General features: G+C 48.7%; 1 protein-coding gene across 1 annotated transcript in view; it reads left to right on the top strand.

The window, feature by feature from the left end:
* Positions 1 to 12298, top strand: part of LOC115203005 (immunoglobulin superfamily DCC subclass member 3) — a 124855-nt gene that overhangs the window by 101149 nt on the left and 11408 nt on the right. Inside the window, exon 7 of the mRNA XM_029767254.1 lies at positions 770 to 935. Within this exon, the coding sequence (XP_029623114.1) occupies positions 770 to 935 (166 nt within the window). The remainder of the gene's footprint in view (positions 1 to 769; positions 936 to 12298) is intronic.

Raw genomic sequence — 12298 nt, 5'->3', positions numbered from 1 at the left:
CAATACCAACCAACAGCTCTGATCGGATCCGGAGGAGCGTAATCACACATTTGAGGCGAAACTAAACACTGTTTAATTAAGAGGTAATAGAGATTTGCATTACCTGTAGCTCTGTGTCAATTAGGGCAAACGGAGCATGGCTCATAGCTCAAAGAGAGGAGGGAAAGAATGACTCCTAGGGAGGGAGGGAGGGAGGGAGGGAGGGAGGGAGGCTGAAGGTCCGTAGTTGTGTAGTGTGCAATTCTGAAAGACCATTCGGGGAAAGATACTGTATCTGCACTGCATTGACTTTCACTCCGTTTATGTGTTCTATAACAGGTAGTCTGCATTTGTGGATAGATTCCCTGTTTCCTCTTCCTCCTCCTCCTCCCCTTTTGTGTTCCTAGAACTTCTTCTTCTCAGTTCCAATGATGATAATCTGATCCTCAGCTAATAATTGCTATGCTAAACTCTGTCGCTAATCCCCCCCACACACGATCTAATTCTGATCAATGTGATTAGGCTGGATTAAGCCCAGGATAATATGCCTTTATTCCTCTCTCCTCTTTTCCTTCCCTCTAGAAGGCTGGGAGCTTCCTGCTTTTTCAATATACCTTGGTAGCTTATGTTTTCAAACCACTGGTGAAAAGATATAGTTGTTGTGCAGCATAGTATGGGGAATGAGAAAGACCCTGTCAGCAAGTTGCTGTATCTATGTAGCAAGGCACTTTATATTCAGTTAGTAAGTAGCCCACTATCTGTCTTTCTCTTTCCCCTGCGTCTGCCACAGCCCCAGCAGAGTTTGTGCAGCCTCCCCAGTCCATCTCCCGGCCGGTGGGCACCACTGCTATCTTCACCTGCCAGGCGCAGGGCGACCCTGTGCCCCAGCTCACCTGGCTGAAGAACGGGCAGATCCTGGAGCCTGGAGGGCACGTCAAACTCAGGAACAACAACACGTGAGTTAGCGTACAGCTATGGAGATGCATATAGTAAGTGTGTTCTATTGGATTGTGTGCTGAAAGCAACAGGGACTGTACTCATTCTGTATGGTAATAACACTATATCCATTCAATTCATGCAGCCATCCATCCACTGTAACAAAGCTACATGCCATATGTGCATGGCTGGCAGTGTTGTTGGCGTAATAAAAACACTCCATTATTTCTCTCTGGGTTGATCTGATCTACTGCGCTAATGAAACAGCTGGCCAAGATGTCTGCCAAGAGATACACTGACTTGTTTTAAATGGAGCTGTAACATTACATTACGAGGGTATCTATCGAATCACTGCTGGACCGGCTCCCAAGGCTGTCCGGTGGAATTTCCAGGAACAGAACAGAAGGCCCAGCCAGTGGCATTGTGTCATTTAACATTCTCCATAAGAGAGATGACGAGGCCAGGTTACTGTGTTTAGAGTTGTGGTGGCCGGGGGGGCGGGTTGGGGCAGGCAGGGAGAGACGGGAGGGTTGTAATGAGGCTGGGACTGGCCTCGCTCCAGGTCTAGGAGAGTGGCTCTGTGTAGTGATAATGATTAAAGTCTGCTACTGTATTTGGAGTTTTGCTGTTTTATTGTCCTGAGTGGTTGTCACCACCGGTGTTTCCCCAGAACCGTTAAACACGGAGCCAGACAGCCTGGTGGCCAATGTCAGAATGCTTCTCATTCAGGTCAAAGAGTAGACTCCAAACATAGCCTGGGGTATGTGGTAGAGCTAGGAGTTATAGCTCAGTAATACCTCAGGTGACTGGATGCTTGGATGGTTCTCCTGAATTTGGTGCGCATACTTTTCAAGGTATTCTGTCAATGTCCTGCATGTGTTTGGATGTTTTCCTGTTGAAGATTTCACAGCACCTATTCCCTATACAGACTATAACACAAAGAATATACAGCATGTCGTTACATATGAGGCAGATCTATATTTGTTCACGCAGACAGGGGAGATCGTATTATGCATACATTTTAACTGTCAGCCTTTGAAAGATTTATAGGTTAGATGCATTTCTGGCTGTGGGAAATGAAAGAAACTCTGTTCTATATACAGGTTTATTATACATGATAAGTTCAGTGCTGTACACCAGCTGTGTTTTGCAAGAGTGAGAATCCATCTGTGTGTGTTAATATTTATAAATGCAAAGGATGGTGAAGTGATTACATTACGTATGCACAAGAAAATCAATAAAGCGGGACAGTGAAGTACATGTAAGTGATGCAGGTGTTCCAGACCAAGTGGTACATGGGGAGAGAGAGGCCTAGGCACTACCATCACTCAGACACACTGCTTCCTCTACCAGTCACAGAGAAAGAGAGAGGGCCAGGCAGAGGTGAAGAGGAGAGAGGGGCAGAGAGAGAGAGAGCGAGAGAGAGAGAGGAGCAGACAGAGAGAGAGAGAGGAGCAGCCAGAGAGAGAGAGAGAGGAGCAGCCAGAGAGAGAGAGAGAGAGAGGAGCAGACAGAGAGAGAGAGAGAGAGAGAGGAGCAGCCAGAGAGAGAGAGAGAGAGGAGCAGACAGAGAGAGAGAGAGAGAGAGAGGAGCAGACAGAGAGAGAGAGAGAGAGAGAGGAGCAGAGAGAGAGAGGAGCAGACAGAGCGAGAGAGAGAGGAGCAGACAGAGCGAGAGAGAGAGGAGCAGACAGAGCGAGAGAGAGAGGAGCAGACAGAGCGAGAGAGAGAGGAGCAGACAGAGCGAGAGAGAGAGGAGCAGAGAGAGAGAGGAGCAGAGAGAGAGAGGATCAGAGAGAGAGAGAGAGAGCACATTAGGTGCTGGAGTTGGATGGCTGAAGCAGACTGTGTTGTAGGGAAAGAGTGATGGAGAGAGAGGGAGCGAGAGAAAGAGAGTTGGAGAAGAGTTAGAGGGCAGCCTAGTGATAGACCTCCACCTGACACTGCTCTGCATCTCTCTGGAGCCTCTCATGCATCACACCCACTACGCTGGGACTGGTTAAGTATGGAGGCCAGAGTTCCAGCACCACCATTAGCTAATTGGCTCATAAACTGAGGTAGCCGAACACGAAATGTAGCCAGCCCAGTCATTTATGGAACATAACTTTACGTGGCATCCTAACTTACTGTTGTGCGGTAAGTGTTTGGGTGTGAGGCTGGTAGCTTACCTCATTGCTATTCTGATACATTCCTACAGCCCATCGTACGTCTCCATGCGCTACAGTATTAGTTCTACAGAACAGTCTTTGTCGGATTGCTCAAGGAATTCACTCTCTTGGTTGGGCGAGCAATGCAAGCCCAGTTCAAGCCCAAGTAGCCCTTATTTTCTGTTGTCGTCACAGCAGACCCTGCTGTTTTCCTTTCCGATGGAGGAATGATTGAAAGGACAGACAAGCACATTCAACAGGCCCCAGTCTTCCCTACAGGTGCAAGACAGAGGTAATGATATGACCCTACAGCTCACTGTTTCTGCTGTTATATAGATATCTTGTGTCTGATATTGGAGGTCTGCCTCTGTGCATGATTACCTAGCAGTGTGAGATTTTAATTAGAATGTTCCACCATCCCTAGCAGTGTGTGTGTGTGCGCGTGTGTGTGTGTGTGTGTGTGTGTGTGTGTGTGTGTGTGTGTGTGTGTGTGTGTGTGTGTGTGTGTGTGTGTGTGTGTGTGGAAATAGATTGGTTTAAATGTGCTGGGAAATGGAAAAACATCTTATTGCAATCCAGGTCTTTGTGTGTCCGTAACGGTAGGCAGTCTATCAACACGCCACCCACTACTTTACAATGTGAGCTGGAGGCTCAATAGGAATTTTGAAAACATATACTTAATATGTAGTTTGAAACCTGAACGGTTTACTTCATATTATGAGCCATGTCTTACCTTGCTTCACAGTAGCCTCACCAAAATCCCACCATAGAAACATGGAGGCAATTATTTTATAAAGACTTCCTGCTGTCATTAACCAGCATTTCTCTGCTGTTGTAACGGCTGTTGAATGGAGTAGACCAAGGCGCAGCGTGGTTAGTGCTCATCATGAAATTTAATGGAAAATGAGAACACTTTACAACTAAACAAAAGACGAACAGCCAAACAGTTCTGTCAGGTAACAAATGACTAAACAGAAATAACCACCCACAAAACCCAAAGGAAAACAGGCTGCCTAAGTATGGCTCCCAATCAGCAACAACGATATACAGCTGTCCCTGATTGAGAGCCATACCCGGCCGAAACAAAGAAATACCAAACATAGAAAAAAGGACAGAGAATGCCCAGCACAACTCACGCCCTGACCAACCCAAATAGAGACATAAAAGGATCTCTAAGGTCAGGGCGTGACAGCTGTTCTGTTTTCAAATCAACTTTCTTTCATTGTCGAGAAACCAAAGGACCAATCCTAGTCATATTAACAACCCATCCTAGTTGTTGTTATTAGATTTCCCCTCTACGTTTCTAGCAGAGATTTTCATTTCTGTCACATATGGAACAGCTCTCATCAGGTGAACTGTTTAGAATGGTGTTTCCCACTAATTGCATTTTGGCAAATATTTTATTGGCTTCTTCATTACAGGAATTGCATGTTCTGTTCGGTGGAATTACCATAATCTAAATGTGATTTATTTCATTCTGAGCACAGTGGGTGGACACCCTAATTGGTTACACAACCAATTCATATGGGTTCGGTAAATTTCTCAAATGGCCAGTAAATTAAAATCTTCCCGGTCACCCTGGTGCGTGCATGTCTGTTCCTGCAAATGGAAGGGACAACACTAGAGATATGCACATACTGCACATTGTTCCCAACAGCATTCTCTCATGCTGCTGACCTGCCAGAGAGGATAGGATAAGAAAGAAAGGGAATCGATTGCGTATTTTACTCACGTGCATGCACACACATTAATCAAAGAACACACGTAAGCACACACACGTAAGCACACACACACATTCACATGCATACACACACACACATATCAAACATGCAAATTCTCCCGTGCATTGCCCTTTAGACTGTCTCCCTGCAGCACGCTGTAACCAATTACACACTGTGACAGTCTGACTGGTGTGAACTCTGTGAGAGCTAAGATGGTCACAATAAATTCAGATTGGCAGCTAATGCAAATATAACAGTAGGATTATATTGTTTTGACCAGGGACTTTACTTAGGCGTGTGTGTGTGTGTGTGTGTGTGTGTGTGTGTGTGTGTGTGTGTGTGTGTGTGTGTGTGTGTGTGTGTGTGTGTGTGTGTGTGTGTGTGTGTGTGTGTGTGTGTGTGTGTGTGTGTGTGTGTGCTGGATGTTGGTTGGTTGACGTAGAAGGGCAGAGAGTTGATGTTCTTCTCACGCAGGGCACTGAGGAGTGGTCACGGGCTGTTCCATAAACATGAAACACCATTACCCCAGTGATGAAAATGCTTAGCTGACCTCCATCAGAATCATGGCCTCAGAATGTGCTGCCCTGGCCGTTTTCAGGGGAGTACAACACTTATGAAAGGACTGTTAATAGGAATATCTAAACCAGCCTGGCCCATCCATGACATAGTCAGGATCATCTGAACCAGCCTGGCCCATCCATGACATAGTCAGGATCATCTGAACCAGCCTGGCCCATCCATGGCATAGTCAGGATCATCTGAACCAGCCTGGCCCATCCATGGCATAGTCAGGATCATCTGAACCAGCCTGGCCCATCCATGGCATAGTCAGGATCATCTGAACCAGCCTGGCCCATCCATGGCATAGTCAGGATCATCTGAACCAGCCTGGCCCATCCATGGCATAGTCAGGATCATCTGAACCAGCCTGGCCCATCCATGACATAGTCAGGATCATCTGAACCAGCCTGGCCCATCCATGACATAGTCAGGATCATCTGAACCAGCCTGGCCCATCCATGATATAGTCAGGATCATCTGAACCAGCCTGGCCCATCCATGACATAGTCAGGATCATCTGAACCAGCCTGGCCCATCCATGACATAGTCAGGATCATCTGAACCAGCCTGGCCCATCCATGACATAGTCAGGATCATCTGAACCAGCCTGGCCCATCCATGACATAGTCAGGATCATCTGAACCAGCCTGGCCCATCCATGACATAGTCAGGATCATCTGAACCAGCCTGGCCCATCCATGACATAGTCAGGATCATCTAAACCAGCCTGGCCCATCCATGACATAGTCAGGATCATCTGAACCAGCCTGGACCATCCATGACATAGTCAGGATCATCTGAACCAGCCTGGCCCATCCATGACATAGTCAGGATCATCTGAACCAGCCTGGCCCATCCATGACATAGTCAGGATCATCTGAACCAGCCTGGCCCATCCATGGCATAGTCAGGATCATCTGAACCAGCCTGGCCCATCCATGACATAGTCAGGATCATCTGAACCAGCCTGGCCCATCCATGACATAGTCAGGATCATCTAAACCAGCCTGGCCCATCCATGACATAGTCAGGATCATCTGAACCAGCCTGGCCCATCCATGACATAGTCAGGATCATCTGAACCAGCCTGGCCCATCCATGGCATAGTCAGGATCATCTGAACCAGCCTGGCCTATCCATGGCATAGTCAGGATCATCTGAACCAGCCTGGCCCATCCATGACATAGTCAGGATCATCTGAACCAGTGGGCTAATGATCAAACACAGACAAGACAGTGAATTGAAATTGCAAAGTAACATCGTTTCTGGGTAGAATGTCAGCCTAGTGTATGTTGTAGAAATGGCATGATTTGAGGAATAGTTTTGACTTGTGAGGGTTGACTGTAAACTGAGGGCGAGACTAATCTTCTCCTATGTTTTTATGGGGAATGAAGACTTGTATGATTTATTTGTGTGAGTAAGTTTCAGTAAAGAGATGTGTTTTACTCCCTCTAGGAATATTCCGCTGGGCTGCATATTTTTTGTGTGTAGCTGAACCAATTGAAAGGGAAATATGTTTTCCTTTTTTTCCTGTTTTCCTTCTGTGGAAGCCCCGTTTTGTGATTCCAGCGAGCTGGGACCTGGGCATTGGTCTTGACCTGTAACCCTGCCTGCAATCAGTCATTTCCGTGGGCCTTCCGTGAGACAGCTCATTGCTCCTCCCTCTTCAAAGCCCCTGCTCTCCCCCCTCCCCCCTCCCCCTGTTCCCTCCTTTCTTCCCTTTTTCCCCTCTCTTCCCTCCCTCCCTCTCTTCCCTCCCTCTCTCTAGTTTAGCCTTTCACAGGCCTTTGTTCAGTGACAACATTGCAAACACGGCCCCAGTGGCTGAACAACAGAAACCTCCCACGCCCCCAGCCCACTGAGCCCAGTTAGCCCGCACAGTTCCCTATCCCTAGCCCAGTGAGCCTACCCTAGCCCAGTGAGTCTACCCTAGCCCCAGCCCAGTGAGCCTACCCTAGCCCCAGCCCAGTGAGCCTACCCTAGCCCAGTGAGTCTACCCTAGCCCCAGCCCAGTGAGCCTACCCTAGCCCCAGCCCAGTGAGCCTACCCTAGCCCAGTGAGTCTACCCTAGCCCCAGCCCAGTGAGCCTACCCTAGCCCAGTGAGTCTACCCTAGCCCCAGCCCAGTGAGCCTACCCTAGCCCCAGCCCAGTGAGCCTACCCTAGCCCAGTGAGTCTACCCTAGCCCCAGCCCAGTGAGCCTACCCTAGCCCCAGCCCAGTGAGCCTACCCTAGCCCCAGCCCAGTGAGCCTACCCTAGCCTCAGCCCCAGCCCAGTGAGCCTACCCCAGCCCAGTGAGCCTACCCTAGCCTCAGCCCCAGCCCAGTGAGCCTACCCTAGCCCTAGCCCAGTGAGCCTACCCTAGCCCAGTGAGCCTACCCTAGCCCAGTGAGTTTACCCTAGCCCCAGCCCAGTGAGTCTACCCTAGCCCCAGCCCAGTGAGCCCACCCTAGCCCCAGCCCAGTGAGCCTACCCCAGCCCCAGCCCAGTGAGCCTACCCCGGCCCAGTGAGTCTGCCCCAGCCCAGTGAGCCTACCCAAGCCCCAGCCCAGTGAGCCTACCCCAGCCCCAGCCCAGTGAGCCTACCCTAGCCCCAGCCCAGTGAGAGCACCCAGCTCCAGCCCAGTGAGCCTACCCCAGCCCAGTGAGCCTACCCCAGCCCCAGCCCAGTGAGCCTACCCTAGCCCCAGCCCAGTGAGACCACCCAGCTCCAGCCCAGTGAGCCTACCCCAGCCCAGTGAGCCAACCCCAGCCCCAGCCCAGTGAGCCTACCCTAGCCCCAGCCCAGTGAGACCACCCAGCTCCAGCCCAGTGAGCCTACCCCAGCCCCAGCCCAGTGGGTCTACCCCAGCCCAGTGAGCCTACCCCAGCCCCAGCCCAGTGAGACCACCCAGCTCCAGCCCAGTGAGCCTACCCCAGCCCCAGCCCAGTGAGCATACCCCAGCCCAGTGAGCCTACCCTAGCCCCAGCCCAGTGAGCCTACCCCAGCCCCAGCCCAGTGAGTCTACCCCAGCCCAGAGAGCCTACCCCAGCCCCAGCCCAGTGAGCCCACCCAGCTCCAGCCCAGTGAGTCTACCCCAGCCCAGTGAGCCTACCCCAGCCCCAGCCCAGTGAGTCTACCCCAGCCCAGCCCAGTGAGTCTACCCCAGCCCAGTGAGCCTACCCAGCTCCAGCCCAGTGAGTCTACCCCAGCCCAGTGAGCCCACCCAGCTCCAGCCCAGTGAGTCTACCCCAGCCCAGTGAGCCCACCCAGCTCCAGCCCAGTGAGTCTACCCCAGCCCAGTGAGCCTACCCAGCTCCAGCCCAGTGAGTCTACCCCAGCCCAGTGAGCCCACCCAGCTCCAGCCCAGTGAGTCTACCCCAGCCCAGTGAGCCTACCCCAGCCCCAGCCCAGTGAGCCTACCCCAGCCCCAGCCCAGTGAGTCTACCCCAGCCCCAGCCCAGTGAGCATACCCCAGCCCCAGCCCAGTGAGCCCACCCAGCTCCAGCCCCCTCACCCAGACTGGGGGGACCCATCAATCGGTGAAGTGGCCTTGAACTGATGAGTAAATAATGCTGTCAACCTGCCGGTCTGTCATGACAGCAAGGCCAGGCAGATGGCCCAAACACAGATCTTTTCTTCCCCACTCACACACGCACTCTGCCCAAAACACTGACTCCCGCTCTCTCTTTCTGTTTCTAATATGCTCTCTCTCTCTCTCTCTCTCTCTCTTCATTTTTCCCCCTTTATCAGGAATGCTTTTCTCTCCCACTCGCTCTCTTTCCGGGATGCTCTTTCTCTCAGTTTCTCTCTCTCTCGCTCTTTCTTCAAAGCCTCTGTGCGTTGGTTGTCCTCCCGTGTGATGCCATTGTTCCTCTGACTGCAGTAGCTATAGTTTCCTTCTTTCTCCAGTCAAAGACTCTGTGTGTGATCTGTCAGATGATTGACACAGACCCAGAGAGCGGCAGCATCCGGTTCCTCAGTCGGCCTGGCAGCCCAGTGGTTGCTAGTCGGAGCTCCTGAAGAGAGTACAGCACAGGAGTCACGTTATGAGTCTGGTCTCAGACACATCCACCCTCAAAGCAAAAGGTCTCTGGGAAGAGGGGCAGGAATGTCACTAGCTGAGCGCTCAACTCTGCTCTCTTATATGGTCGTGGGATTTTCTAGCAACAACATTGATTCTAGTAAAAATGTCAAATGAAATTCAATTTTATTTGTCGCGTACACGTATTTTGCAGATGCTGTCGCAGGTGTAGCGAAATGCGTATGTTCCCAGCTTCAACAGTGCAGTAATACCTAACAATACAAAACAACACAGGCAAATCCAAAAAATGAAAAGAAAGGAATTAAGAAATATATAAATATTAGAACAGGCAATGTCAGCGTCTGGAATCTAAATATATATGTACAGTATGATGGTGTCTATAGACATTATGGGCAGTATATGAATAGAACATTTGTGTACAGCAGTAGTTATATGAGCCTTGATTAGAATACAGTATATACATATGAATACGGTTAAACAGTATGTAAACATTCGATTCTGAAAACTCTTACCTGTACTTATGTTTGTCCTATACAATTGCGGTGCTGAAATTCATACTTTTAATAAAAACGTTTAGCGAATACAACTACCTACTTTTTCCTCAATGCTCGTACTATCTAAGTCGAGATTCAATTGCAATCCGGGATCCTTGGGATGTACATTTCTCTAATGTCTGGTAAATGAAAATGTTGCCGGTCAAATGTCCGGCGCCACCTTTTGGAGAAGGAAGATGTGCCTCGGGAGGGGTTTGACTAGAAAGCATACAACTTTTGTCAGATTTGACTTTTCGTAGCAGGCTAGGACAAATTACGCAGCAGGTTGTGAAAATGTATGTAGCAGGTTAGGAGAATTAGGTTCACGTGGGGAAAAGGGTTCGGGTTAGGGTGAGCTAAAATGCAAAAAAATGCATTCTTTCTAGCCATGACCCATCAGGAGAGTGAAACTAGACAGGCCGGGTGAGATTGATTCCACCTGGCAGACACTGGAACAACTATCCTCTCTGGAATAATGGCCCTCTCTCTCTCTTTGTCTCTCTCTTTCAATCTCTCTCTCCACTGGAACCATTGGACCACTGAAGCCACTCATTCATATACCATAAATTGTTAAAAGGTAATCGAATGATCCACTCATCATACTTCATACAGTATAATGTCCATTGAACTTTAAGACCAACACCAATCACTTGTGAAACGTCAGGTATATAAAGTCACTGTCCTTTACCTCCGTAAATAAACTGGACTAAATTCTCTCCTCATGGTTTCATATATAGTACCACAATATGAGTCATATTACCCATAAAACCTAGCGGTCAAACAGGGAAATGGTTCCAATCGTTTTTCCCATAGGGGATTTAAAAATAAGGGCTGTGTTTCGTGTAAGCTTGCCCTGGTGACGTTTTGATAAATGTGTAAACCTCTCTCGGACAAGGGGACTGTATTTACCCCCAACAAATTAAATGCTAATTAGCTGCTAATGTGAGTATCATAAAGAACTGCAAATGCCATGATGATCTGGACGAGACTGACAAATCGAGGCAAAGGTAAGAATCTCTGAATGAACTATCTAATGTTAGCAAAATGTAGTAATTAATAAATTGGCTATGTTTTTTAATTTACCAGTTAGCAAACAGGCCAGTTAGAGATGGTGTGCAGGATCTTGCAGGGATTTGTAATCTTGTGTCTACTTTGATGCTAATTTCATGTTCAAATCTGAGAGCTGAATATATTGATAAAAGTGACCTTGTCTGAGAGAGATTGACATGGTTATTAAAACGTCACACCAGTGTACGCCTACACGAAACACAGCCCTTATTTTAAGTGTTTCTAAAATCTCCTATGGGAAAAACTATTGGAACCATTTCCTTGTTTGACCGCTAGGTTTTATGGGTATTATGACACCACCACTGTGGGGCTCTATTGTGAGGGGTACAGTATAGGCATTTACATTTAAGTCATTTTCATCTAGTCGGCTCAGGGATTCAAACCAGTGACCTTAAAGGTACACTATGATCTTGTCCTTATGCTTATGTTGTGTCCCTTCAGTCTTGACAACGACTTTGAATCGGAAAACCAATAGAACACCCACAGGCTTCACATCAGAGACCACACACCTACAGCATGAACAAACTGGTCCCTGACTCCTGGACTTCCCTGTTTCAGAGAGGTGCCCTGGAAAGGTAGTGAAGACGGATGTGGCCCATCTGTCTGGGTGGACACTTCCAGCCCGTTTAAACAGCTGCAGACATATCTAAGTCAACTGGAGTCAGACACACAATGATACGGAGAGAGGCGATAGATTGAAGTTTGTGTTTGAGGCCTTTCTGTAGAATAGCAGACCTAATCCGCAGGCACAATGTGAGAAATGGAAGAGTATAAGGCATAAAAAATATATATATATATTCCTCCATTTATTTGCTAGAGTCATTGATCTTACACTCCCACCTTGAAGCTTTTCAAAAACGCACTTTTCACACTAGCTGTCTGTGTCTATCCCCCAAAAATGCAACATGCTGGAGGGGTTCATTTCCATATTATGCTCCTCTGTGTTAAATCTTTTATTTTCTCATCCCCCCAGGATTAAGAGGAGAAGAGCGGATGATTATGTATTCAACTCTAATAATTCACCCCCTATGCCCTCACACACCATCACCCCATCCTACACACACACACACACACACACACACACACACACACACACACACACACACACACACCCCGTCAAGCCATCCTCCAGCAACGGCAGATAGAGGGAGGAAGGAGGGATTGGAAGGGAGGGAGGCAGAGGGGAAGAAGGGGGGAGCGAGAAAAATTGAAAACAGGGGAGTTAGGTGTGCGCCACCACCCCCCACCTTCATCCCATCCTCCAGTAACGAGGGAGGGAGGGAGGGAGGGATTAGCATTTGAATTCTTGGAAGATACAGTAAGGCACC

Source organism: Salmo trutta, chromosome 12, assembly GCF_901001165.1.
Source record: "Salmo trutta chromosome 12, fSalTru1.1, whole genome shotgun sequence".
Classification (NCBI taxonomy): domain Eukaryota; kingdom Metazoa; phylum Chordata; class Actinopteri; order Salmoniformes; family Salmonidae; genus Salmo; species Salmo trutta.
Note: the sequence above shows the minus strand (reverse complement) of the source record. Positions and strands in the feature narration are given on the sequence as shown.